General features: G+C 52.1%; 1 protein-coding gene, 2 long non-coding RNA genes and 2 other non-coding genes across 8 annotated transcripts; 3 read left to right on the top strand and 2 right to left on the bottom strand.

The window, feature by feature from the left end:
* The first annotated feature begins 19 nt into the window (after positions 1–19).
* SHF (Src homology 2 domain containing F) lies at positions 20–27,451 on the top strand. 4 transcript variants are annotated; one of them, XM_077880955.1, is made up of 7 exons: positions 20–556; positions 17,284–17,425; positions 19,781–19,987; positions 21,541–21,681; positions 22,897–23,068; positions 23,213–23,332; positions 26,703–27,451. In XM_077880955.1, the coding sequence occupies exons 2-7, from the start codon at positions 17,392–17,394 to the stop codon at positions 26,887–26,889; spliced, it is 861 nt and encodes a 286-aa protein (XP_077737081.1). In that variant the 5' UTR covers positions 20–556; positions 17,284–17,391; the 3' UTR covers positions 26,890–27,451. The 4 variants fall into 4 exon arrangements, with proteins under 4 accessions (XP_077737081.1, XP_077737080.1, XP_077737078.1 ...); XM_077880952.1 differs by lacking the exon at positions 20–556 and adding an exon at positions 7,699–8,214; XM_077880953.1 differs by lacking the exons at positions 20–556; positions 21,541–21,681 and adding an exon at positions 7,699–8,214.
* On the top strand, positions 77–148 carry TRNAH-GUG (transfer RNA histidin (anticodon GUG)). Its single transcript has one exon. It is a non-coding gene; the product is annotated as a tRNA-His (tRNA).
* On the bottom strand, positions 183–1,638 carry LOC144303149 (uncharacterized). The gene is made up of 2 exons (XR_013370158.1): positions 1,407–1,638; positions 183–951 (listed from the first exon to the last, which is right to left on the bottom strand). It is a non-coding gene; the product is annotated as an uncharacterized LOC144303149 (long non-coding RNA).
* TRNAH-GUG (transfer RNA histidin (anticodon GUG)) lies at positions 1,641–1,712 on the top strand. The gene has a single exon. It is a non-coding gene; the product is annotated as a tRNA-His (tRNA).
* On the bottom strand, positions 4,536–7,596 carry LOC144303148 (uncharacterized). The gene is made up of 3 exons (XR_013370157.1): positions 7,461–7,596; positions 5,593–5,668; positions 4,536–4,858 (listed from the first exon to the last, which is right to left on the bottom strand). It is a non-coding gene; the product is annotated as an uncharacterized LOC144303148 (long non-coding RNA).
* Positions 27,452–27,747: the final 296 nt, after the last annotated feature.

The raw sequence follows: 27,747 nt of genomic DNA, 5'->3' as shown, positions 1-27,747 counted from the left end.
GACGTGACAAGGGGGCGGGGCTTTCAACAGAGAAGAACTCAGGCGAGGAAACCGAAGGCCGGATCCCCAGTAGCTCGCCGTGATCGTATAGTGGTTAGTACTCTGCGTTGTGGCCGCAGCAACCTCGGTTCGAATCCGAGTCACGGCATTGCGAAAGGCAATGACACGGCTAGGGGTCTGGCTTTTTTTTTTTATCACCGTCCTCCATTTTTATTTCGAGTCTGTAACATTCTCGAAAATGGATCCCAATCCCTTTGTGACAGTTGAAAACGACATTTACGTCACGCCGGCTCTGGCTAAATTGGACTCCCGAAGAATGCAGGCTTCCCATTACTCGGGCCACCCGCCATAGCGTTCACTGGGGACAAAGCACGGAGGCGCTCACAAGGCTGATCATTGTCATAGGCATATGTACGAATTTTCACGGCTTCGCTGGAAAAGGACTCCCAATAAGAATAGGAAGAGAAGCCTTTGCAAAGGAGGTGACTTTCGAAGTAGCTCATAAAGGCAGAAAAAGGAATTTGCCGAGCAGCCAGGATAATCTTGTGTGCAAAAGGTATGAAGGAGGTCTCAAAAAGGAACTACTGGCAATTCCTCTTTAAAAATCCAACCCCCTTCCCCACCTCGAAAGGACCTGTTGAGTGAGTGAGTGAGTGGATGGATGCATGCAAGTAATTCAGGAATGAGAAACAACGCCGAGGGATGAGCTGGAAAAGGTGGACGAATTTCCTGCATCTGTGGGTGGAGGTGAGGGGTGGAGGAGTGAAAGGATACGACTAGTGTTTAGAAACCTCCCTCCGGTGACTCTGCAGGGGACGGGGGTGATGATTAGAGCAGACAGGTGGTCGCGGTGGATTCTCTTGTTAGAACCAGCGGCACGTTCTCAGTTGAGCAAAAAGCCTCCGCCTGCTGGGGACTCGGCCTGGTTCTAGGCGCCGCGGGGCGGGAGCCCTGGCGGACAAGAAGAAAAACCGGACTGGTGGTGCCCGCTGCCGCCCGGGGCACAGCGGAGGTGGGCACCGGGTCCGGCGGGAGTACCGAGAGGGAGCACTCAGGGCTGTCAGGGCCGTCCGGCCCGGAGAGAAGCTGCAGGGAGGTTGATGGGGAGCGGACGGGCAGGGGGGAGATGCGTTCACTGAGCCCTTTCTGCGTGGCTAACTAGTGCTGGGGAGGGGGGCTGGGCGGCCACAACCACCGCGGAGGAGATGCTGGGTCACTCCTCGGGGAATCAGCGGGGACGGGAACCCCTTAGGAGCGCCGCCTTCACACCCCGGGTCGCCCGCCGCAAAGACCTCCCAGGCGGAGGAGATGGGCATCTTCCTAGGAATGCGAGTTACACAACCTGTGAACAGAGATCCGGCCAGTCCCGTCCCTGCACGCCCAAGTGGTCCCCCCTAAACTCCCACCTCATTCACAAGGAGCCCACCCTTCCTCAGCGGGTTTGTTCCGGTGGCTACGGGGCCAACGCTTGAGAACCCCAGCGACGCGCTGGGGCGCAACGCGCCTGCGCACTCTCGGACTTAGCGTTCGGCCGGAGCTCCGCCCCATAGGTGGGTCCCTCGGTGACGTGCAGCCTGCGAACGCCTATGACTATTGAAGAGGACAATCAGAAGGCCAGCCCCGCAGGTCCCCGGTAGCTCGCCGTGATCGTATAGTGGTTAGTACTCTGCGTTGTGGCCGCAGCAACCTCGGTTCGAATCCGAGTCACGGCATTGTGGGAACAATGGCACGGCAAGGGGGCCCGCCTTTTTCTTAACCTTTCGTCTTGCCACGGATAATATTTTGCAGAGATCACAATTCATTTTCTCGAAATGAACCGCCGCGTCTTTCTACCTTGAAGAGTGAGCCGCCCCTCAGATCGCCACCTCCAGTAATTCGCACTTAAGGCTTCAGTTTCACAGCAGTTCTAATCCTTTCTCGAAGAAATTGGAAATCAGTGTCCCAGTCATTCTGCAGCAGCAAAACAGCGCCCCCGTGACCTTGCGATTTTTTTTCCCTTTCATGAATTTTTAAAAATTGAGTTGTTTATGTTTAAATAGAGAATACATGTGCACAAGCCCAATGAAAAGTAAGTGTCCCTCTCAGTTCTTCACCTCATCCACCAATTATTGCAGTTTCCCTCATATCTTTCCATGAGACCTTTGTATAAACAAACATTTATATAGCACGTATGTAAAAAAATATATATATCCTCTCCCCTTCTTGCATAATACAAACGACCTCTTCCCTTCCTTGCCCTCACACCCAGAAGTCAGACACAATTTGCTATGATATATGTACACAAATAGGCAATCTCCCTTTACAACGAAGAGTACACATACTGGGGGGTAATATCCACCCACCGACTCTGTCCTTTTTCTCCCCAGCCCCTGGATCCTGCTGAGGACTGGTGAGGGATGGCTGACTTGGTGAGATAGGGAAAAGGGATTCCTTATTGTGCTTTAAAAAACCTTTGGATGGGAGCCTGGGCTCTGTTGAGAAGAGTCCTATTTTGATTTCATGTTGGAAGGGCAGGGTAGCATCCTAAATTTTGGGTTGTGAAGAGGGACTTGACTTGGTAGTGCATTTGAAAACCTTTCACTTCCATCTATTATCTTATTATCAGGATCAAACTTAAATTACAGGCCACTAATGTTAGAAAATTCAAGTTAATCAAAGGCAGAATTGAATCTTACAATGTATATGTTCCAAGCATACAGCCACTCCATAAATATTTGAATAGAAGTTTCTTATGGAGCCCATAAATGAGTGAAGTGGGCCAGTTTACTTCATGATTGTACCTCAGGCTGTATTCTTTCAAAACAGAACCATGTTATTTTTATATCAGACAACTAGAAAACTAGGCCCAAATGAAACTCCACCTATATCTAGAATCTCAAAGAACAGAGTGCATACATATGTGAGTGTACTAAGATATGTTTGTACTAAGATAAGTTTGTGAACAGAGATAGGCCTGAAGCAAGCCTGGTGACAAGAGGCAAGGACCAGTCTTAGAAGAAAGCAAAACCCAGAAGAGATCAGAGCTAAGGAGAGGACTGGGCATCCAAAATCAGACAAACAAAAGTGAGGGAACCCCACTGAGAACCCCCTAAGAAAAGTAAAGGCTAAAGACTAAGCCTTGGGACATGCACAAATTTAGGAGGTTAAAGGAGGGAGAGGGCGTGGCCTGAAAGAAAGGAAAACCATAACTGTCATTTAGAGAAAGTTTGGAAGAAGAAGGGTTCAGGGATAGAGGTCAGTAGATTCAGGTGCTGCAAAGGAGAAAGAGGAATAAGATAAAATCACTGAGTTTGACACTTAGAAGTCATTGTTGACTTTAAAAACCTTGTTTTTAACATTGTTAAAAAACACTGTTAAACAAACAATGTTAAAAAAACATTGTTGACTTTAAAAACCCAGGTGGCTCAGCTGTTTGGCGCTGCCTGCAGCCTGGGGTGTGATCCTGGAGACCCGGGATTAAGTCCCACATCGGGCTCCCTGCATGGAGCCTGCTTCTCCCTCTCCCTCTGCCTGTGTCTCTGCCTCTCACTCTGTGTCAATAAATAAAATCTTTTAAAAATAAATAAAATAAAAACCTTCCACGAGAGCAACTAGGCACTGTATATCAAAGATTCAGGAAAAAAAGAAATAAATGTACACCCTTTACCCCCAATAATTCCATTTCTGGGAATCTTGCTAAAGAAAATAATCCTAAACTTGGAAGAGTTATCTGTGTAAAGGTGTTTATTAAGGTTATTTAGAAGGGAAGAGAGTGCAAATGTCCCAAATGCTCAATAAATAAGGTAATATTGAACTAAACTAAAATATGCTCATTTGATGATATATTGAATAGTTTTGTTTTTTGTTTTTTTTTAAGTATCAAAAGCACATAAATGAAGTATTAGGTCATCTTTTAAATACCATTTCCAACTAAAAGGAGTAAAGTTCTCTTAAAAAATGACTGATTATGGGTCTGCAGCAGGGGAAATGCAAATCTGAAATATTTTCTGTAACAAAACAAGTTAACTGCTTAAAGATTGATGGGACCAAGTCAAAAGGACACAGAAGCTTCTTTAAAGAGCTCCTCTTGGCCAAATTTGGGACAATCTGAGCATCAAAAAGGAATAACAGGGATCCCTGGGTGGCGCAGCGGTTTGGCGCCTGCCTTTGGCCCAGGGCGTGATCCTGGAGACCCGGGATCGAATCCCACGTCAGGCTCCCGGTGCATGGAGCCTGCTTCTCCCTCTGCCTGTGTCTCTGCCTCTCTCTCTCTCTCTCTGTATGACTATCATAAATAAATTTAAAAAAAAAAGGAATAACAGTAATAATGGTAACAAATTATATCACACTGAATAGATAGATAAATACATAATTTTTGAGACCATGGGGATGAAAGAGAAACAGAGAGACAGAGAAGCAGCAGAGCAGCAGCTTTTTTTTTTTTTTACAAGAGAATACTAGATAATAAATAAAAGAAATGACAAAATTAGAGTCACCATTTTGCAATCCCCAGCATCATAACAAATATAAGCAGAGATCATCAATGGAAGCTAAAAACCACTGGGCAAATAATTTTATTTGTTGGGAACAAATAATCAAAGGTCTTCGGATATCCCATGACAGCTTACCCTTAAATTGTAAAGGAAAGATCTGATGAACTCCAAATTATCCAAGTGATCGAGCCCAGCATCACGAATAAAAGGACAAATGTGCACTACGGGCCTACCAGTGTGACATAGTGGGAAGTCCACAACATCCCCTATGTAGTGGTCTTTTCTGAAATGTCTAACCTATACTGAATCATGAGGAAACTGGAAAAACCCAGAATGTGGGACATTCTGCATGACAGCTGCCCTGGATGCTTCATAATGATCAATGTCTGAAAAACAAATTAACAATAATAAAATGGGGAACTGTTCAAGATTTTAAAAGACTAAAGAAACTTAACAAATGCCATAGGGGGGAGTCCTGGTTAAATCCTGAATCTGGTATATATATATATGACATTTTAAGGGGAAAAATGGAAATAATTTAATATGGACTGCATAATAGACAACACTATTGTGGATGTGTTCATATGGTCCTGTAGGAGAATTCTTTATTTTTAGGAAATGGCTGCTGAATTATTTAGAGTGAAAGTGTCATATTTGCAACTTGCATCAAACATTTAAGTTAAAGAGAGAAAGGGATAAAGTGAATATGGCAAAATGTTAAAAAAAAAAAAAGTAGTGAATTTAGGTGAAGGATATACAGATTTTCACTGTACTTGTTTCTGTGAACTTGTCTGTAGGTTTGACATTTTTTTAAAAAAATGGAAGAAAATAAAGCTCACAATAAAAATGGGGAACTATGCAATGTTAAGTGAAAAAAAATAAGGACATAAAATTGTGTATGCCACAATTATAGCTATATAAAAATAAGAACAAGAGAAATGATCTTTATTCATTTCAACATTTGTTAAGCTCCTGCCACATGACAGGCTCTGCAATAAGACATGGGAGCACCCTGCTCCCCTACAGAATCCTGATTTTATGGTATAATGCTTGAAATGCAAGACTTTGGATCTGGCGAAACTCACCCAAGTCTCAGAGAGCCTTGCTGTGATCACCTCACCTCTATATCCTGGGTTCCTAGCAAGCCGCTCGGTCCCCAAGAGGGGCTCAACAGCCTGCTTCCATGAGTCCATATGCTGGAAAGGGAAGAAAGTGCACTAATAGATCATTTAAAATAACAGGAAGTGCAAGGTGCACATAGGGTATTAGTTTTAAAATTATCATTTAAAAAAATAAATAAAAATATCATTTATATTCTACTTTTATGATATCCACCCTCCTCCTCATCTAACATTTTTTCCTATTATTCTCCACCAGGAATCCTCCCCTTCTTTATGCTGCTTCCTACCATTGCTTTGGCCCAGCTCATGTTAACCCCATAACTTGGAGTGACCTTTTGCTTTTTTTTTTTTTTTTTGCTTCATCTGGTCAAATCCTACCCAGCTCGGGTCTATTTCCCTCATGAAGCCTGCCATCTTTTTGTGTAGACTCAATTGATTTGGTTCCTCTGAGCTGTCAGCAGCTTAACTCCATACATTCTAAACAAACGTGGCTTCATTTGACACCTACCATTGTAAGCATTTCACAGGTTTCAAAACCTGTTCATTGTCCATTGTCTAATCCTCACACAACAATTATTATGTCCTTTGCAGATATAAGGAAAGTGAGGATCAGTTGTATTGAGTACCTTGTCCACAGATCTGGCTAGAGCCCACGACTATTGGACTCCTGAATCAGTGTCTCCTACAACCCTACTACTCTAAGTGTGTGTATGTTTTGGGGGTGAGGGTGGGGATCAGCAGCATCTGATAACTAGTGAGCCTGTTAGAACTACAGTCTGGGATGCTACCTCAGCTAGACCTACAGAATCAGAAACTGCAATTTAACAAGCTCCCTAGGTAAGATTTGTGTTCACATTAAGGTCTGAGAAGCACTGTCCTATAATGCCAACTAGAATATGCACAAAGCAGAAACCCAACAAATATTTGGAGACCTCGGCCCTGGAATTCCTAGGGGATTCCAAGTTTTGCCTTCAACATCTTCCTCTACTCCTCTTCCTCTAAGCCACCTTCCCCTTTGGAGCCTAATGTGGCTCTTTGCTCCCTCAGATGGCAGATGTGAGCCCAAGGATGAGAGAGACTCTGAGGCAGTGCCCAGGGGGGATGATGGTGAGATGAAGCTGCTACCTTCTCGGCAGAGCCAAAAGCAAATGTTGGCGTTTGCTTCAGGGCTACATTATTTCTGTGGAGAAACAGGCTTTATTTCTAAGACAAAAATGCCTATCGCTTGAGCATCGGAGCCTCGAGCCTCTCGAGAGGATAAGGGGTTGTGATAGACAACACTGGAACTGTTTCTAGACTTGATTTATTGACTTGTCTGTTTCTATTCTGTCACTAATCTGATTGACAACGAAACCTGGGGTTTGACTTGAAGGGATTTCTGCGTGTGTGCTTGCTGCCGCCGGCGGGGCCGGGTGGGCCTGCTCCAAGCGGCGGCGCCCGTCGGTGGGAGGCGTTCGTTCGCGTAAGGGCTGTTTGCATGTGAGCAGGGCGTGTGTGGAAACGACACGGGAGAAGTGGGTGTCACTAGGGAGTTGGTTATCTGTGATGTGAGATGTGTCTGTCTGGATCGGGAAGCAATGCAGTGGGAGCAGCTGGGTGGGAGGCGGTAGGTGGGGCTCCCACGGTGCGCGGGAGAGAGGGGATTGTCACAGACACACGTCGTACGGAACAGCCCCTCCTCTCGCCCTCCCTAGCTGTTCTTCCTGGGATATTTCCCAGTTAGGAGGCCTTGGGGGAAGGGAGGCGTCCAAGCGCTGGGAACCCAGACGTGTGAGGTGCCGCGCGTGAGCTGCGAGCTGGGGAGGGGGACAGATGGAGACAGGTGCGCCCCCACGGGGGCACGTGTGGGGACACGTGGAGGACTCACCTTCGGTCCAGGATTCGCATCCCCCGCGTTGGGGGTCGCCCACTTCCTTCCCGTGTGTCCACACCCGCTGGAAGCCCGCACCCCCCCTCCTCCCAGGCAGGGGGAGGCCGACCCCGATCGGGAGCGGAACCCCGCCCCTCCCTTGTTACCCACGAGCCCCGCCCCCCCGCCGCCCGGCGGAGCTCCGCCCCCGCCCCGCCCCCCGCCGGCCGCCGAGCTCCCCGAGCTCCCCTCGCTCAGTCTGGCTGGCCCCATGTTACTGAGCGGAGCTCCTCCGGCGGGCTCCGGCCCGGGGCAGCGGGCGCAGGGGAGCGCGGGGAGCGGCCCGGGGGGGTCGCGCCGGGGCGCCGGGGGAGCGGGAGCCGGCCCAGGCGGGGGCGGCAGCGGCGGGGTCGCCAAGTGGCTCCGGGAGCATCTGGGCTTCCGCGGGGGGGGCGGCGGCGGAGGTGGGGGCAAGCCGGCGCCCCCCGAGCCGGACTACCGTCCCCCCGCACCCTCCCCGGCCGCGCCCCCTGCACCACCCCCGGACATCCTGGCCGCCTACCGGCTGCAGAGGGAGCGCGACTTCGAAGACCCCTACTCTGGGGGGCCGTCCAGCTCCGCTGCTGCCCCGGCCACCCCCACCGCCCCCGGCCCCACGCCGCCCCCGCGCCACGGCTCGCCTCCCCACCGCCTTATACGGGTTGAGACCCCTGGCCCTCCAGCGCCCCCTCCCGAGGAGCGGATCTCTGGACCCCCGGCCGGCAGCGACAGGGTGAGTGCTGCGCGGGGCGGGGGGGCCGGGAGGAGAGGTGGTATGAGGGCTGGGGCTTTCAAGAGGGACAAAGGTGGCCTGGCCGGGGCCGGGCCTGGGCCCCTCCGTGTTACGGTTCCTGGAGGACAAGATCTTAATCCTTGACCCGCAGGCTCGGAGCCTTCATTCACCTTTGTTCAAATTCTCGACCGACTAATCTGGGACGTGCGCCCCAAACTCTGCTTCTGTCCGTGGTATCGCCCCAGGACTAGTGACCCTCTTCCTCAGGGGCTTTGCTCTCTTCGTCTCAGCCCTCCGCCTCGTCCCGGGGCCTAATCAGCGTGCTTTGCTCTAACGGTATTTGAGCACCCCCACCCCACGCCAGTTGGTGGCCTTTCTGCCCTCCGGCAGCAGCAGCTCCCTGCCCTTTGATCTCTGACCCCCTCCTCCTCCCCCCACCCCCGCCCCAGAGCGGAGGCAGCACAAAGCTCCGTTCCTCCTCCTCAGGGAGCCCAAGCATCCTTGCAGGTGCTGGAGCCCCAGGAAGGAGGTGAGGGCTGGGGTTTCTCCCTGTGGATACAGCAAGAGCTGGCCTTTGCCTTCCTTACCCAGGGGTACTGGAGCCAGGTGGACTGTTGTTCTCGGGAAGCCAGGACAGGCCGTGTGTAGCTCTGTAGCTCTTCACCAAGGATACTGACCACTGAGGTCCAGGCAGGCCCACGGCACTACTTACTTCCCTTGTCCCCCCAGGTGTGGGGGCAGTCAGTGTTTAGAACCTGTTGCCCAGAAAGGGCTGAGCTACTGAGCCCACTTCTCTTCTTTTGGCCTCTCCTTTCCCAGGTCCATTCTGAGGGAGGCTAGAGCCTTTGGGAGACCTGCAGGTGTGGGATAAAAGGAGACTTGGGCATTCACTGTTCTGGAGAACATTCACTGTGCTTCTGGTGGAGAAGCCATCCCTTGCTCAAGCCCACTTCAGCCTCCCTCCTTGATAGCTGAAAGCCATCTCCAGGTCCCTCTAGCCCTAAATTCCATGACAGTGACTCTGTGGGCTGTCCTGGCTCTGTTGTCCCCTCACACATCCCTGGAAGCTCAGCTCCGAGGCTTAATCCCTTTCCTCAGCAGAGAACACAGTTTTATTTGATTGGAGAGCAAAGTTCCTGTCTGAATCCATTGGCTCCAGGGTTGAGGTTTTCAGTGGAGAGAGCGCTGTTCTGCCCTATTTCCTGGATGAGAGAGATGTGTCAGGGTCAGAGCAGAAGCCTCAGGAATGTGAATTATTTTTTCCCTAGTTCCTGCCATGGGGCATGGCTGCCCCTCCTGGGCCAGGATCCTTAGCCTGCAGAAGGAGACTGTGCTATCATCACATGTCCTTTAGCTCCTCTCCTTCCTAATTGTCCCCCACTGTTGGGTGATGTGATGCTCGTAGTGGCAGTGAGGCAGAGGGAGCATTAAGCCTTGTTCTTACTATTGGCCAGTTAGTGTCCCTCTCCCTGACCACTGCCCATTGGCACATGGGCCTGAGCTATCCCTGGCATTCCTTTCTGCAGTCTTGGAATGGCCTAACATGCTTGCTCCCCAAGTCATGAGCTCCTCTAGGAAAAAGGACTGTTGTCCTCCTCATGTCTGTATTTCCCAAGTGCCTGACATGCTTGGCATAAAGAAGGGGTGAATGAAATACGTCCATTGAATGGTGACTGTCCATTGCTAGGGTGACCTGAAGGTCGGAGACTCCCTTAACAACAGCTCCTCTTTGTACATTTCCCCACAGAGACCCCCCCCCCCCAAGGAAGGGGCTGTGTCCACACAACTGTGGTTGACCCATAGCCTCTTCTCACTGAGGGCATCCATGTCTCAAGCTGGGTTGGTTCTGTGATCTGTGGGCTGTTCAGACCTTAGGGGCCAAGAGGTGTCTGACTCCTTTGTCAGCTGCAGGGACAGGAATGAAATCCAGCAGGATCTCCCAGGAGCCACACAATCTGTGGTTTCTTTAGTGGGTGTGATGAGAAGGATCCAGGATGCCATCCAAACCGGCTCAGGGGCAGGGACATTGTCTCTGCGGGCCCTGACCTGGAGCTTCCCATCACTGGGAGAGGGTAGCTCCACTCATTTAAGAGCAGAGTTCAGGGGATCCCAGAGTCCTCCCTTAGGAAGAGTCCAGTTCAGGTACCTGAGCCCCTTATTCTAAACCCAAGTGATGGCACATGCCTGTAGCACTCACACAGAGTTGCTGTCTCTGAATGGTGAGCCAGCCTGTTGAGCTGGAGTTTCTGTTCTGTGACATGTTTTGTCCCGATTCTCTCTGCTCCTCTCCTCTTAGCCACGCAGGTCTTCTTGGCTTGTTGCTTTGGGTTACTTCCTGAGGTGAGATGAGCTGCCTCATTTTCCTTCTTCTCCTGGAGCCCAGTGGCTGGTGCTGGGTGGGTCAGAGCCCTGTGAGAGGGCCTGGGTCAGGAGGTTTGATGAAATGGGTGGAAATACTTCTGTAATGAGAAGATTGAGGGGAAATGAGCCCAGTGGAGAGTGACTGTGGGGGGCAGGAGAGATTGGGGATTTAGACAGGGCCCTGAGAGGCCCAGGGAGCTTAGGACCATTAGTGTCTCCCCCTGCAAGGCTCTGGCTACTGGCCCTCCCTTAAACCCACCACTGCATTTGGCACAGGGGCAAGGGTGGCCATCTGGGCAGGCCTGGCAAGGCAGGTGTGGGAGCAGCAGGAACCGTACCCTGAACCAGGCAGGCAGGGCCTCACCATCTGGCCACAGGAAGGCCCTCATGGTGCTGGGCCCTGTCTGGCCTCCAAGCCATACTTGGGCAGAGGGGTTAGGGCCTTCCTTGCTTTGCTCCTTTGCTCCTTGCTTTTTCTCAGACCTGCAACAGGAAAAACCTGGTCTAATTAGGAAAGGGGGATGGGTATGGGAAAGGGACCCTGATTGGATGAAGCTTTGAGCTGTCTGTGACCATCTGCACAGTGTGTCCTTTGCTTCTATCCTGCCAAGATATGTGCGCATTTGTGTGTGTGTGTGTGTGTGTGTGTGTGTGTGTGAGAGAGAGAGAGAGAGAGAGAGAGAGAGAAACAGAGAAAAAGAGATGGTATGAACAATAAGACAAGCACCCTGTATGAATTGAAACTAGGGCTCTTATTCTTAGCTCATGGAGAGGCTGTTGGGGTTCATGAACCTCCAGATTGTGTACAAATATTTGGGTGCATGAGCATTTTTCTGGGAAAAGGCTCCCAGCTCCCAGATTCTTAGAGGGTTTCATAGGGCCCAGTGTTTTAAGAACTTTTATAAATAGGTACACATCATACATGGTGTCCACACCATGGAGGAGTTGGATCCTCCAAGTCCAAATTTGGAGGCAAGTGAAAAGACCGGTAGAAAGAGAAAAGGGAAGGAGACACCGAGGGTGTCTGAAGTCCAGCAAGACATAACTGCCCTGGAGTTAGGAGGGTGGGTAGGGGCTGCTGCTGTAAGATCACAGGATCACGCCTGTGCCAGTGTTTACTGAGGATTTCCATATCATTAAATGACACTGGCCTGGACACTGAAAGGGACTTCCCACCCTAGAAGACTTGCCTTTTTTGGTTTTGGTCCTTGCCTTTTTTGAGTTTGTTCTTGCTTGAATTTTCCTTCTTATGACTTCCACAGAGTCTGGAGTTCTGATCTGTTTATCTTGCACATGTCCTTTAATGGAGGCAGAGGGAGGAAAAGAGAAGGGTCCTAATGAAGGGACCTTTGTGGACTGGTTAGGTCTCTTAACCCTTTGGGGCCCTGGCTGGCCATCTTTGCTGCCATTGGTGCTTGGCCAGGGGTGGGAAGGTACTACTGAGGCCTGCAACTACCAGGGGATTTTATGGCAGGCCTGTCCACTCTTCCAGTGCTCACTCCTTTGAGAAGACATCTGCAACTTGTTGGTTTGGCCAGTGACTCAGTGATACCTCAATCAGTGCTGGCACTCCACCTGTCGGGAGCTGGCAACAGCTAGGGCCCCATGGATCATGGGTGGGTGCAGCTGGCTGGGTCCTGGGGGGCTCTGGAGGGTAGCTGCTGCCCCCTCCAGCTGGGCCTCCCCACAGGACCAGTGTGATGTTAGGCAAGAGTGGAGGCAGAGCCCAGTCCCCCACATGCAGTGGGCCTGCGGTTCTTCCACAGCCTGGGGTGCAGCCTCGCTCTTTTGGAGCTGGCTTTGTGGCTGTCACTGTGAGCTCCTGGAGGACCCAGAAATTTAGTCTTTTTGTCTTTAATGATATAATGGTAGATAGTTATCTAGGACCTGCCTTGTGCCGGGTACCATTTGGAAGCAGCTGATATGCTTTAGACCAGTTGCTTCTGGCAACGACCCCACGAGGAAAGTTCTGTTATTATCCCCCAGTTATATATAGGGAGACTGAAGCACGGAAACGTTGAGTCACGTTTGCATGGTTTCACAGCTAGTAAGTAGGGGAGCTGAGATTCACAGCTAGGCAGCCTGACTGCAGACCGCCTGCCAGCACCATGCTCTGGGACCACTGCACCTTAGGGGAGTCCTACAGACCGGGGACAGCTAGTGTTCACTGAGCATTTGCTGATGAATGAGGGGGAGGAGACTCGGAGGAGGAATGGAGAGTGTGTTCTGTGCTGAGTTCACCATTTCCTGAACCCAAAGGCCAGCACTTGCCACCCAGTTCTGAAGTGGCCATAGACACACCTTAAGAGGCCTGTCGGTAGCCATTGTGTGTCTGTGATGTTTGAATGTTTTACAAGCATGACATTTCTTTGTAATTAGAAAAAGATAACAAATGTGTCTCATGTGAAGAAGTTTCCATGGCAGATAAAATTGGGAAGGGCATTCCAATAAGTGGGAACAGAGGGTGCAAAAGTTTGGTCTTTTGGAAAAGCAAATAGTATGCCATTTCCAAAACTGACAGACTCTCAGCGGAAAAAGGATTTCACGGTTAAATACTTTGGAGAAATGCCGAGTTAAACAAAATTAGACAGCTCTCTTTGCTACATGAGTTCTCAGAGCCTTTAACATGCTAAAATGTATTTTAAATCTACGAGTAGAAAAGATGCCACATTTCCCAAATTCTCTGGAAAGTCTGCGGCAAGGCACTGAGAGTCAAGAGACCTGGGTCCCAATCTTGTCTCTACTGCTGCAATCTGTGTACCCTGCCGAGCACCGAAACTCGGACTTTAGTGTCTGAATAGGAGAGATCATCATCAGGACTAACATTTTTGAGCACTGACTCCATTCCAGCCTCTGAACTCAGGACTTTTACATTCATGGTCTTTTTTTTTTTTTAAGATTTTATTTATTTATTCATGAGAGACACAGAGAGAGAGGGGGGCAGAGACACAGGCAGAGGGAGAAGCAGACTCCATGCAGGGAGCCTGATGTGGGACTTGATCCTGGGTCTCCAGGATCATGCCCTGGGCTGAAGGCGGCGCTTAAACCTCTGAGCCACCCAGGCTGCCCCTTTCATGGTCTTCTTCCCAATCCTACGAAGTAGGTACTAATACCATCCCTATTCTACAGGTGAAAAACCAGAGGCTTCCAAACATTAAATGTCAACTGAAGAAATGGAGGAAAGGGGTGGTGGTAGACTTTGGGGACCTTGCAGAGCTCAAAGCCTGTGGCATGTGCTCCTAGCTAGCTCCCCTTGGACCCCAAGAGTTCCTGGGGCCAGGAACTTCTAGCAGGGCCCAGCTGCATCTGGTGTGGAAGGTCGCACCAGATGGTGGGCCTGCCAGCTATTGCGGGAGAGGCTTCGGCAAGAGAGAGAGTCAAAGCAGGACAGCTGCTCTGGGAGGGGCACTGCCCATTTGGAACAGGCACAAGAGCCAGGTCTGGAGCCTGCCGGATGACAAGAGGAAGGGGATCTGGTTGGCAGGAGGCCTGGGGACAAGGGGGCCTCTGAGCAGCAGCTACTTGCCTACTAGTTTGGAAGTATTTCAGCATTTCGACAGCATTCTGTCAACCAGACAGAGGGTTTGCCTAAATATTAGCCCTGGTTTTGGGTGCCTTCCCTGCCAGTTCTTCCCTTCTGCCCTCAAACTGGAGACTTTGATCCCCATTCAAATCCCCCCATTCTCCTGACAGCCTGCTCCTGCAGCTGCTACTGGTTTGTCAGAGTGGTTGGAGTTGGGGATCTGAGAGTCCGTGTCACTCCAAAAGATAGAGTCTGAGGAGAGGGAGGCCTTTTGAGCATCCAGTAAATGTGCTATGACCTACCTTGTGCCAGACCCTGTGATGGATGTGGTATACAACAGTGAGTACAGCAGTCAGGTAAAGGTCTCATAAACAATAAATCACGATAGAGCAAAGGTATCAGAAGCCTGCAGAGGCAGTTTTCTCCCACCAAGCAGTTTTGCCTCCTCACATGACCTGTAGGCCACTGGGAAGCCAAGCCTGGCCTCTGACAGGGATCCTATGGGCCCGGGGTGGGTGCCCATCTTGCCAACCTTCCCAGCAGGTGTTTCTGCTTCTGCTCCTGACTCCCAGCCCTGTGGGTGGCTCCTCTGGGTGACCTGCTCAGGGCGGGGGGCTAGGATTTCCTGGAGCAGGGTGTGGAGTCAGGGATGGAACAGAGGAGCCATTGACCTGCCCACAGAGCTGCCACCTGGGTGCCCACAGGCACTGTGGGCTGGCACTTGGGAAGCCCGTGCTCGGCTGGGGAGGGGTCATGGCTCAAGCCCAGCCCAAGACTCCAGTGGGAATGGCACTAGTTTGGTGAGGGAATGGCTGGGCAGGGAGGGGCGGGTGTCTGTAGAGTTGGGGACCCTGGGGCTTGGGCCAAGTGCTTCTCACTGAGCAGCTTCCAGGGACTCAGTGCTCTCCCCCGATCTCCCCACTGAATTTGCTATGCATTTCTCTTCCGAATAAACAAGGAAAAGTGTTTCCTTTGTCCATTCTTCCTGTTTTATGTGAACTAATTTAACAAATATTTACTGAGCACTTTTAGGCACTGGGAATTTAGCAGTAAACATGGTTTCTACCCTCAGGAAGCTCACAGTCTATAGGAAGACAGATGATGAAACAAATATTTATGACACAATGTAATAATAGCTCAGCACAAAGGCACTTAACCATTGCTTGGGGGAGGATGGAAAGGCTTTCTGAAGAAAGAGAATAATCTAATCCAGGCAGAGGGAAAAGCTTGTTGGTAAGAAACAAAACATAGAACTTCAGGTAACAGAGTGATCCAAGGCTGGTAGGGAGAAACCGAAGAGGAAAGTGGATCTTTAAATCCCTTTAACTTTGGGCTTTTTTTGTGTGGGCATTACACCATTTAAGGATAGCATGTCTGTGGATTTGGTTACTGTTAAGTGTCTGCCACTTAGAAGTGTGAGGCTGGGGGCCAGCTCCCAACTCCAGAGCCCCCTTGGTCAGGTGGCTGGGGCTGTGGGTGCTACTTGGCCTGAGAGGAAGCAGCTTGGGGTAGGAGTGGATTTCTAGAGAAAGGAGGACTAGGGGGGAGGGCTCCAAGGGGAAATAGGCAGTGGTCTAGTAGAGACATTTTTCTAGTACCTACTGTGAGCCAGGTGCTTATTAGAGCTGGAGAGTCAGAAAGGACAAAGAACTCTAGGCTAGGGGATGATCCAAAGGTGGGGATGGTATGACCTGAGATGGTGGTCTTCTCAGAAGCAGGCAGAGATTCGAGGGAGGTGAAGGAGCTGGGGGGCTTGGGTGGAAAAAGATGGAATAGTGGGAGCTGAAGAACGGAAGGGGGAGATGGTAGGAGATGTTGGGATGTGCTTCAGAGACCTCTAGAGGGGCTCACAGGGGGCCCCAAGAAACATGCAGGAGGGGTTTCTGTGGTGGGCAGTTTCCTTTCTCCATTTCTGCTTTGCTAGGGGTCCCGGATCCACTGACCCAGGGCAGGCAGTCACCCCCATAGCCTCCCTGCTCAACTGGCTCCCACAGTCCTGATCTGGCCCAGACCCAAAGCCCACACCAAGCACAGAGGAGATGTAGGAGTGGCCCCTCCTCATGCCGCAGGCCCCAGAGCCACCTCTTGTCAATGCCTGTCAACTCAGTGTGCCGTGCTTCCCCTGAGGTGCTGGCAGCCCTGGGCGGGCTGGGTTGTGTCTCCACCTCAGCCTCCCCCCTTCAAGGAGCCAGTGCCCTGCTTGGAGAAAGGCTCTATTGTCCTCTGCTGCACCCCGCCCTGAGCACCTTGAGCTCCTCCTCAGGATGTGTGGCTTACAGTTCAGTCTGCCTGAACTGGAGCAGGGAGAGAGGGATGGTCATGAACCACCTGTGAGGGAGAAAGGGGCAGTGTGGGATATGAGGCCAGGGCACCACCTTTTCTGTTCCTATCATCAGGAGCCAGGGGCTTTCAGCAGAGCTCAAATCCTGGCTCTCCTCAGGGCTGTCCTAAGGTGGCCTCTTCTCCCCGGATGGCCAAGATGCTCACTGGTGGCAGGTTGGCAGCATAATTTCACACAAAGGGCACGGGTTCCAATCAGGTTCCTCCACTTATACAGAATGGTCTTGGGCATGTTGTTCCCTACCTGCCATGAGCCTCCATTTCCTTAAAATGAGGATGATAATACTCACATGATGTTGTGATGAATGTTCTGAGGATAAACCAGTAGAACTGTGCCATAAAGTGAGTACTTGGCTCTTTTCTTGATGGCCAGCAAATTTGTCTTTGTTCAGCATCTGGGAATGAACTTGTAGGCATAGATCAAGTTAATCTGTTTTCTGCTATTCCTCACTTGTTCTTTGAACTTCTCCAACACCTCTCTGAATTAATTCCCTCTGTTGAACCACCTGGTGTCAAATACCTCTGTTGCCCTGTCTGGACTCTGACTGAGGCAGGCAGTAAGGCCCAGAGCTTAATCCGGGCCATTTAACCTAAGGGGTGCCCCAGAGGCACAAAATTAGCAGAAAAGAAAAATCTATCATTCTGTTGACAGACTTGAAGGGGAGCCCTGCAAAGGAAGAGCCAGAGCTCGTCTCCATCCAAGCTCAGAGCCTGCCCTTGGATACCTCGGGCTCTGGATGTAGGACATTCTACCCAGGACTCACTCCTATGGACAGAGCATCTAGGGAGAAGCAGAGCTGTCTCTCAGATGTCTGAAGCCTGCTCTCCTCACTGTCTTCCCACAGTTGGCAATCCTTGAAGACTATGCGGACCCGTTTGATGTTCAGGAGACTGGTGAAGGCCCAGCAGGAGCTTCAGGAGCCCCCGAGAAGGTGCCTGAAAATGACGGCTACATGGAGCCCTATGAAGCCCAAAAGATGATGGCTGGTGCGTGGTGGAGTCAGGGGTGGGGACTGCTTCCTGAAGCCTACGTATTTGTACAACAGGTTCTGGGACCCACAAGACAAAGGCTGATTCCATGATCCCTTTACTAGATCCTTGGAGACCATGGGTCTACCATGGACCACCTGGGGTCTTTGGCCCTTGCCTTCAAGAGTTTTTTTTTTTTAAGATTTTTATTTATTTGACAGAGAGAGAGCACACAAGCAGGGGGAGCAGCAGAGAGAGAGAGGAAGAAGCAGACTCCCTGCTCAGCAGGGATGTGGGGCTTGATCCCAAGACCCTGGGATCATGACCTGAGCTGAAGGCAGACACTTAACCAACTGAGCCACCTAGGTGCCCCAAGAGAGTCATTTTAGAAAAGGAGCAGTGACTTGTGGTGCCTAAGACATGAGGTGGTAGAGAAAGCCACACAACCAAGGGTCAGGAAGGGCAAGATAGTGGTATGGGCCAGAGGTCATGGAACCCAGAAAGAGAATCACTAGCTTTAGAGAAGGTGGTGAGTTTGAGATGATGTGATGTCAAAGTGAGACATCTTTATGGCAATTGGAAACACATGGCTGGAGAAGCAGATGCAATGCACGTGATGCTGGTCAAGCCTGTCAAGGAGCAGGGGCAGAGAGCAATGAATAAGACCTGGTCCTGGGGAGCAGAGCAGAGGTCAGGAGAGGATCCAGGGAAACAGCACGAATGTGGGTGATCAGAGAGGAGGAAAGGGGTGAGTCAAGCCAAGGCCTCAAGGCAGGATGAAAGGAAGGTTTGTTCAGGGGCAGATAGTTTTAGAATTGGCCATACTGGGGAGCCAAGTTGAGAGAGGCCAAAAAGGGGCAGTGAAGACTGGAATGGGGCATTTGAACTTGCTCCAAAAGAAGAAGGAAAGCAATATGGATTATTAAGCAAGGTAGAAACAGAGCAAATACATTTTAAGGGGATTACTGAGGCTTCAGTGTACAAAACAGACTAGAAGAACTGGGCATCAGAAAGATGAGTTAGCATTTGTGGAAACTGTTGAGACTTTAAGGAGCAATAATTAACACTGCTTTCTTCCCCTTCTGAGCTTGGAGATCATTGAGAAATAAGATTAAGGAAACAGATGAAGATAAGAATGTCAGCTTTATTACTGATAAAGTAGATTAGGGAACATTACTTAGCTATCTCTCCATGATGGGCTTCTTAATACTTCCCAGAAGTAAACTTGCCCACTCAGCCTTGGGCCATGCAGGACAGTTATAGGCCCCTTCACGGGGGGCAGGAGGAGAAAGAACCAGAAGGCAGAGCTGAGAAAGGGAGCAAGCATCCACTGGTGATCAGATAAGCTGCTCTCCTTTCTTGGGAGAAGGGCAAGGAGGCAGAGCATGGTCAAGAGTGTTATTCCATGGGGCTCATGGAAACGTGAGCTGATAGAGTGGAGGTCACCCTCACAGTAATCTAGATGTGGAGAGATGAGGGTAAGAGTCATCAGGTACTGGTGCCGAACAGATGGGATTTAGAGGATGAAGGAGGGCCAGGACTGAGGGAGAGCAGTGTAGGAGACAGAAAGGAAGAAAGTGGTGAGGGTGGCTACTCTATGTAGATCAGATGGATGTTACCCCAAGGGGACCCACGAAGGCCCAGTAATTATAGGTGAAATTTTGCGCATTTTCCGGGGGAGTAGCTCCGTAGCTTTTATTAGATTTCCACAGGGGTGCATGATCCCAAAAAGAGAATCACAGAGCAGACTAGAAGAACTTCTGGGGAAAGTGGCAAGTTTGAAACATAAAAGTGAAAATCTTGATGGCACTGGAAGTGTATAGGGTGCCATGAGACTGAGCAAGGAATGAGGGCAAACGAGACCAAAAGAGGGTCCAGGGAAGGAGACCAAACAGGGGCAATCAGAGAGGAGGACCACAAAAATGACTTATTAGAGGGGACAGTTTCAAAGAGGGAGTGATCAGTGGTGTCTGATCAATAAAGGATTTTCTGATTGTCAAGTATATTACTTGGGTTGCAAGGGAAAAATTGGACCTGTGTAGCCAAGAGGAGGTAGATTAGGAGAGACCCTGCCTCAGTTTCCAAAATGTGTAAGCCTCATTTCCCTAGCCCTTGCTGGCCATCTAAGAATCTTTTTTCTATCTTTCACACTGGTGCTTCTCTGCCCCTGCCTCCATTGGATCCCATTGTTTTGGAACTCCAGAGGTATTTTGAGGGCAAGGGATCCCGGATGTGTGGCCACTGGGCCTCTGAAGCCAGTGACATCTCCTCTGAAGCAGACTTGGTGGGTTCCTGAGGGAGGGTGCTGCCCGAGTAGCTGAGCCAGGCAGCCAGGGCTGCTCTCACACCTCCCCTCCTGCCTTGCCCTGGCAGAGATCCGGAGCTCCAAGGAGACAGCAGCTCAGCCCCTGCCTCTGTATGACACGCCCTATGAGCCAGAGGAGGAGGGGACCACCCCAGAGGGTGAGGGGACCCCTTGGCCTCGGGAGTCCCGGCTGCCAGAGGATGATGAGAGGCCCCCCGAGGAGTATGACCAGCCCTGGGAGTGGAAGAAGGAGCGGATTTCCAAAGCCTTTGCAGGTAAGCCCTGGTTGGAGAGGGTGGGTCTGCTGGGGCCTCTGAACAGCACTCCAGGCCCAGGGGAGTGGAAGGAGTGGACCCCAGGGGCCATGGGAGGCCCAGGTGCTGGGCTCCAGGGAGGTATAGTTGAGTGCATCACAGAGATTGGTGAATTGGGCAGTGTGAGTGCAGCACTGTGTGCAGGGTCAGGGAAGGGGCATCCCTCAGACACCAAGAGGCTTAGGCCACTTCTACCTTTTGGGAGATTGGGTATATTTTAAATAAAGAAATTCCAAACAAAATGATAAAACTTGTGATATATGTTGAATACTCACACTTAACAAAAGAGGAAGGCATTTAACTCTCCAGACAATGAAATGGCTGTGTGTAACCTTTAGAGATCCCAGCCCTGAATTAGGGAGCCATGTCTCCCAGTAGCAGGCTGTGCCAGACCAGGGGCGCCTGTGCCTCAGGGGGATTTCTGAGGAGCAGAAACTGGTGGGGAGAGGGAGGCTATGAGAAATCCCCCTTTGCTGAATGAAGGGTAGGTTTCTCCTGTACCAAGCACCCCAGCGCCTATCCCAAGCCTGGAGTCCGCCCTGCAGAGGTGTGTGTTGGTGGCCTGAGTGGGTGGTGCTACAGCCTGGAGAGCCTGGAGAGTGCTTTAGTCCCTGGACTTGATTGAGTGAGAACATAAAGGATTTAACTGTCATTCAACTCCATCCCCACTCCCATGCTCCCCTCATCCCTCCTTGGGCAAGGGGCTCATCCTGGAGCTGGACTCAGCTCTCTGCCCTGTCCTCCCCACCCTGGCGGCCAGACTGGATAACCACAGGTTTCTAATTTGTTTCCTGTAACGCGTGCACCATTGAGGATGAACCGTTTATTTCCAGAAGTCTCCTTGGAGAATCAATACTGTTTGGATTGCTTAATGGGAAAATCTATGCTCGTCATTAGGAAACCTCGTTAGCAGTCTTGGAGCCGCCAGTGGCATCCTTCTCTTAATTGTCAAGGCTCAGGATTGAGGGTTGTGGGGGGTAAATTTCAATAAAACATCTGCCCCCACATCAGAGACTTCCTGACAGCCTGGAACTGGGCTGTCTCAGTCTCGCTGCCCATGACTTCCCAGGCCATGGGGAAAAGGAGGAAGGACAGCAAGTCCGAGGGTGCCAGAAGGCCATGGGAACCTGGGTGTGGTGCTGGGAGGTGAGGGCAGCTTGTTGTTCCTCCTTTCCTCCTTCCTGGTCCCTCTGGGCCCTGGAGGCTTATGAAGGTTTAAATGAAGGGGACCCACACGGCTGGCAGGGCAAGACTGCATCCGATTTGCTATCTGTGCCTCCCACCCTTGGACTAAGCTAGCCTGGTGTGATCACTGTGGCTCCGTCCAGCCCCCTGATGGTCCTGTTCCCCCTAAGAAACCACCCTCGCCTCTACTCTGACCCTCCTCCTTTCTAGGCTATCCTGTGTCCTGACTCTGGGTTTTGGTGTCTCAACCTTTGCCTCTCTCTGTCTCTCTCTCTCTCTCTGTCTCTGTCCCTGTCTGTGTCTCTTCTTCCTGCTGCTACTGGCTCCAGTTGACATTAAGGTCATCAAAGACCTACCTTGGCCTCCACCGGTGGGACAGCTGGACAGCAGCCCCTCCCTGCCTGATGGGGACAGGGACATCTCCGGTCCAGCCTCACCCCTCCCTGAGCCCAGCCTGGAGGACAGCAGCGGTGGGTCCTGTGGGAGCTTCTGGCCAGGGTCACAGGTCCCCTCACCCCTCAGGCCCTGTGGGCTTGGGTTGGAGGAGCAGAAGTGGGGCAGGGTTTGGAGAACCTGGGAAGAATCTCCCTCATCCTGGAGGAAGAGAAAGGGCACAAAGTACACATCCCTCCTTCCTCCCAAAGGTGTGAGGAAGGGGTCTCCCACAAAAATCCACTGTTTTAAATTCACTTCTTTGCATACGACTTTAATGCAAATGACTATTGGGGTGGGGATGATGATAGCACAGGTGTCTGACTCCTGTGAGTAAGGGAAGGGTCTAATCCTTACATCTGGTGACTGAGAGACAGATAAGGGCCTGAAAGTAGTAGAAGGAGAGAAAAAGCCCAAATAAGGAGAAAGGAAGCACTGGACACTTAGTCTTTGTTCAGTTTTGTACAGAATGGGCAGCCAAGGGCTTGTGAACACCTGTTTGTACATTTATGCCTGAGCGAGGCGGGGGTGGGGTGGGGGGTGGTATTTTGTAAATACAGGATGGAGGAGGGTCTCTGTTGCCTGTCCATGTGCACTTGCACCCATGTGGCCCCTTGGCTCCCTCCCTGCCTCGTGTTGGCCCAGTGGTCAGGCCTGCCCTGGGCTAGGAGGGCAGAGCTGCCTCAGCTGGCTTCCTCCGGGTGGGGGCAGGGAGCCTGTGGGCAGCGACCTTGGGGGGGAGGGGCGGGGGGGGGGTGCTGGCGGCTTTGGGCAGGATTAGCCTGTCAGGATGGCACCAAGGGGAATCGGATAATTGTTCTCAAATCGATAAGTCATTTCTACAGAATGGCTTGGCAGGGTGATATGGAGAACGGTAATGAACTCTGAGGAGGAGAAAGAAACAATATTATCAGCGGTGAAGCCACCCCGAGGGGGAATGGAATAGGGGAAGGCAGGCAGCTGCTCCACAGGGAGAAGTTTAAGTGGTTTCTCATGTAGCTCCTGTCCCCTCTCTTCCCACAGTGTAGGGACTGGTAGGCACAGTATGGCACAGAAGGGCGGAGCCCCACCCCCAACCAGGGAGTGGACCCAGGACTCTGTCCCCAGAACCAGTCAAGCCCAGGAGCATGTCCCACCCTTCCAGAACATTCCTTTGAACCCCTTTTGGCAGAAAATGGGGGTGGAACACTGGTTATTCTATAGGGCTCTATCTCTGGGGTCTTCAGAGTCTATGACCGGTATATTCCCCACAGCCCAGTTTGAAGGATCTGAGAAGAGCTGCCTGTCACCTGGCCGGGAGGAGAAGGGGCGGCTACCTCCCCGACTCTCTGCAGGGAACCCCAAGTCAGCCAAGCCCCTAGGCATGGAGCCCAGCAGCCCCTTGGGGGAGTGGACAGACCCAGCACTGCCTCTGGAAAACCAGGTGTGAGTGTCTGTGTCCAGCTGGGGACTCTTTCCCCTCCCTTCCCCTCCCGCCACTGGCTTGCCTGCAGGGGACACCCAGAATGGGTGGGCCTGGACAGCGAGGGACCCAGCAGAGATGCCCCCCTTCCTCTCTCTTGTCCTCAGCTGGTACCACGGGGCCATCAGTCGAACAGATGCCGAGAACCTGCTCCGGCTGTGCAAAGAGGCCAGCTACCTGGTGCGCAACAGTGAGACCAGCAAGAATGATTTCTCCCTGTCCCTCAAGTGAGTAGGGGTGGGCCAACTACCGGTGTTAGGCAGGATTTGCTTGTCAGGATGGCGCCAAGGAGAATCCTTGGGAAGACAACAAGCAGGACAGGAGGAGACTCCAACATTCTCCCCATGCCCAGCCAAGCTGGGGAGAACTCCATCCCCTACATGCACATTTGCTGATTCTGGGCCAGGCCCTGGGGATCTGGAGTAGTTTGAGGCTCAGCTCCTGATCTCAAGGTGCCTAGAGTCCGTTAGAGGAAACAGTCAAGCTACAGTGTCCAGCTCAGAAAGTTTCTGTCACTTACTAGCTATGTAGCCTGGGGACTCCTTAACTTCTCTGGGCCTCATTTTTCTTTTTTATAAAATGAGGGAATAATAATATCTACCTATAGGGAAGGATCAAGTGAAATAATACATGGGAGGCACTTAACACCATGTTAAGTGCCAAGTAAACTATCACCGTCATCTTTATTAATGGCAGTCCAAGATGTTCCTGAAACACAGGCGAGGAGATAGGAACTTTGCCTGAGGGGAGGCTGGGGGTCCTGGGAGGGGGTGGAGTAATGGACACAAAGCTATTGTTCACTTGGAAGAAGTGGGCAGGAGGTCTGGGTGCTAGTGGTTGTTAACCAAGTTTTAAGGGATCCAGGAAGAGGAGTGGGAGGCAGGGCACTCCCTTCCCATCAGCCTTCGTCCTAGGGAGCAGATATACACAGACCAGCACTGATTTCCTAGGCCATCCCGGCAGAATGGCCCTTGGTACCTGGGAGTTCTGCCCCTGCACCCCACATGGCAGCCTGTCAGAATGGTATGTCCATTCACAACCCCTCATCGCTACTGGGACATCTTACCACCTCCTACCGCATTTCCCAGGGGCATTAGAATTCAGGTATACCCCCACTTCAAACAAATGCAATATACAGAAGTTTGGGACTATTAAACAGCTACATTTGAGGATAATTACTCAACTTCAACTAAAAGATCATGGGAAAATGCCAGTCAACCTAAATTTTATTCTTGGGCTCAATAAAACCAGCCAAGTGACCCTAGGCAAATCATGTAACCTCTCTGGGCCTTGGTTTCTTCCTTCGCAAAATGCATTGATGGGTACTTCTTAGGTTTCTCGTAGCTCTCATACTCTGCAAATTATCATAAAATCATAAAAGGAGCATTAGGAAAAGTTCGTCTGTCAAAAATTTGATATAACACTAGGAATGTGTATTGCTTTAATAGTTAAGATTCATAGAGCATCTATGTGCCGAGCAGTGTATATACCCTCTCCAAACCAACTACCAACCTGCAAGATGAATCTCTTTTTTATAGACAGAAATAAATACAAAGAGGTATGTGACTTACTCAGGGCTACCAGGTAATAAAGTGCCAAAGGCAGGATTTGGACCCGGCTCAGTCTGACCACAAGAACGACACTATTTCATTGGATAGCTCCTCCTCTCATCAAGTCTGGACAGTCCAAGGCAAGGGTCTGACTCCCCGAAGGGAGCAGGGCAGGGCTTAGCCTTAGCCTGGGGAGTAAGGGGGGAGGCAGACCTGGATGCTACTACAGCCCAGGCAGATCTGGCCCCACTGGCGTCTGTCTGCCGGAGCCTCGTTTGCATATAAATGGCTTCTCTGAAATACAATTATGGTTTCTCTGCTCTCTGTAATGCAAGGGCTTTCACTGGTAATTAAACAGCTTCCTCCAAAAGCCATGTCAGCTCTGGCCCTGCGGCCCAGCTAGTCCCACCCAGGCTCCTAAGGGTTGGGCAAGGACTCTGCTTGGGACTCTGTCCCAAGAGGTCAGTTATCCAGAAGGAGGCTTGTTGCCACACTGTTCCTCTTTTGGCCAGATCTCTCCCTCAGGGAGAAGATATAATGCAGTTTTTGGGAGAGGTGATTATCCCAAGTGGACTGTGGGTATGGGGGTATCTCCAAACTGAGAGAGTGAGGGAAAGCAAGGCCCAAACTGCTGCCCACAACTTGGGCCGGGGCCCATAGGGTAAATGGGAGAGGGACTTCCCATTGGAGAGAAGGGAGAGAAGGAAATGCCTTCCCTCTCTGCCACCCCCAGGAACTGTTCATTTTCCTCCAGCCCTTAGCTCCTTTGCCCAGGGCCTGTGTGGTCACTGTCAGCCTCAGCCGTTATCTCAGGCCTACAGAAGAAAGATGCCTGCCACCCCCCCAAACACACAGCTTGGGGCCCCCAGCAGGCTTTAGGACACTGTATCCTGGGGCAGGGGGAGGGGATTGGGAGGGTGGGTGATAAGGCCTGTTTTTTCCTGCCATCCGTTTCTTCTCTTCAGTCACCCACTCTCCCCCACTCACTTACCTATGGGCCTAGGGAAGTGGGTCCAGTCAGAGGCCTCTTGATACCCAGGCGGGGGAGGGAAATGAGGCTTGCCCCTCCTCACTGGCCCTAGCTCCCATACTGGTTTCTGAGCCCTGCACTTGTCTCCAAGTAGGCTCTTGCCAGGAGAGACAAGTATGCAGGCTTCAGGGCCCCCCAAGCACTGTGTCCGCCTTGCCTGTGGTAGCTTGGGCAGATGCTGTTCTTGCTGGGGCCCCACCCCCATGCTTTCTCTCTAAGAGGGTGTCCAGACAGCTGGGAGCTGGCCAGAGCTCTGAGCTGCAGGGTCCTTGTCTTGTGGGCAGGGCCAGGCACTAATGTCGATTTCCTGGATTGTGTCAGGGAGATGGGAGAGGCAGTGGATCGTTTCCTCTCTGAGGGAGGGAATGGAGTTACAGCCTCACCAATGATGTCATTGCAGGCTGAAGGGATAGAGGAGCTGGGGGCTTGGCCCAAGGCCCAGTTAGCAGGAGGGTAAGGGGATATCCCCAAGACAAGGCAGTTGAGCCTTCCCTGATTTGGGAGGGACTTCCAGAGCAGCTCGCCCCGTCCCCTGGTTTCTGCAAGAGAGAACCTCAACCGAGATTCACTTGGTTATCACATCTATCCACACACTGTCTTGCCAAGGATGTTTGTGTCTCCACGTGAGTCACCAGGTGTCCTCCCCCACAGCTCAGAGATGAGGAGGGTAAACCAGCCCTGGCCATACAGGCTGGAGAGCACTGGTGTCTGGGTCCCAGGGTTTGGGGCAGGGAGAGTGGTTGGTTGCTAGAGTTTCCACTTGCACACACCCTGTACACACACACACACACACACATTTGTGGCACACCCAGTGCCCTCACCACACAGGCAGTGCCTACTGTTACCTACTCACAAAAATCCCCTCTGCCTCCTCCATGTTTTCTGGACTGACCTCCACCTTCCCTAGTCACCTCCCCACACAGCTGGCTAGGAACAACCACATTTGCTGCAGGGGTGGAGGTGGGGAGGGGGCTGGAGGGGGCCCCTACTCACCAGGGTGTCCTCTCCTCTTCCCAGGAGCAGTCAGGGCTTCATGCACATGAAGCTGTCCCGGACCAAGGAACACAAGTACGTGCTGGGCCAGAACAGCCCCCCCTTCAGCAGCGTCCCTGAAATCGTGCACCACTACGCCAGCCGCAAGCTGCCCATCAAGGGGGCCGAGCACATGTCCCTGCTCTACCCTGTGGCCATTCGGACTCTGTAGATGTGAGGCCCGGGCGCCGTGACGAATCCTGGACCCGGCCCTGTGCCCACCCCTGGCCGGGGGCTGTGGCCCTTCCCAGGGACTCGTTGTGTCAAACCTTTCTTCCCCTCTCCCGAGAGATCGAGCGGAAGCTGGAGATTCCTTAATTTATTGTAAAGGGGACGGCCTGCTGGGGCCTTGGAGTAGAAGGTTGCGTGGGGCCGGGGGCGGAATCCCCGAGGAGAAAGGACAGTCCCTGGAGGAAGCCGCTGGCCTCCGGAGGCGTTTGAAGCTCCGCGGCTCGTCGCCTTTTCCACCGCTGGCGCCCAGGTGGCGACCCCCTTCTCCACCGCCCCTTCCCCCGGGTCAGTGCGGGGCGCCCTGGCCATCCCTCCGCCTCCCCCTAGGCCGCCGGCGGGCTCGGTCCAGAGGCCGGTGCGGGGCTGGGGGAGGCAGACCCCCGGGCGGAGGTGGCATCGGGGGCGGGGGGACGGAGGAAGGGCTCGGGCCGAGGAACTGGCGCAGTCCCGGGCCGCGCCGGCTCCCGGCCAGAGGCAATAAATAAACCCAGTCCTGCCAGGCACCGCCGCGCCCGCGCCTCCAGCGCCGCCCCGGGCTGTCGGGGAGGGGGCGGCCGAGCGAGCGCAGCTTCTGTTCCTGGATCAGCCCCGGAGCAGACCGCGGCGGCTGTGAAAAGCACTTTCGAAGCATCAAGTTCCTTCCTTTGACGAGATGTCAAAACATCGCCGCCGCCGCCGCCCCGACTGGGCCCCGCGCCCCCGCCCCCGCCCCCGCGCCGAGGAGCGCGCCCCCGACAGCGCGAGCGGTTTCCTGCGCTCAGCCTCGCCCGGGGGGGGGCGGGGGGAGGCGGGGGGAGGC

The sequence above is a fragment of the Canis aureus genome, chromosome 32 (assembly GCF_053574225.1).
Source record: "Canis aureus isolate CA01 chromosome 32, VMU_Caureus_v.1.0, whole genome shotgun sequence".
Lineage (NCBI taxonomy): Eukaryota > Metazoa > Chordata > Mammalia > Carnivora > Canidae > Canis > Canis aureus.
This window is presented reverse-complemented; position numbering and strand designations above follow the sequence as displayed.

Excerpts from the sequence above, each read along its gene's own strand:
- SHF (XM_077880952.1), top strand. The coding sequence starts at position 7,714 with ATGTTACTGAGCGGAGCTCCTCCGGCGGGCTCCGGCCCGGGGCAGCGG. Across the intron at positions 19,988-21,540 it reads GATTTCCAAAGCCTTTGCAG|TTGACATTAAGGTCATCAAA; the intron begins GTAAGCCCTGGT and ends TACTGGCTCCAG. Across the intron at positions 23,069-23,212 it reads CTGCCTCTGGAAAACCAGGT|CTGGTACCACGGGGCCATCA; the intron begins GTGAGTGTCTGT and ends TCTTGTCCTCAG.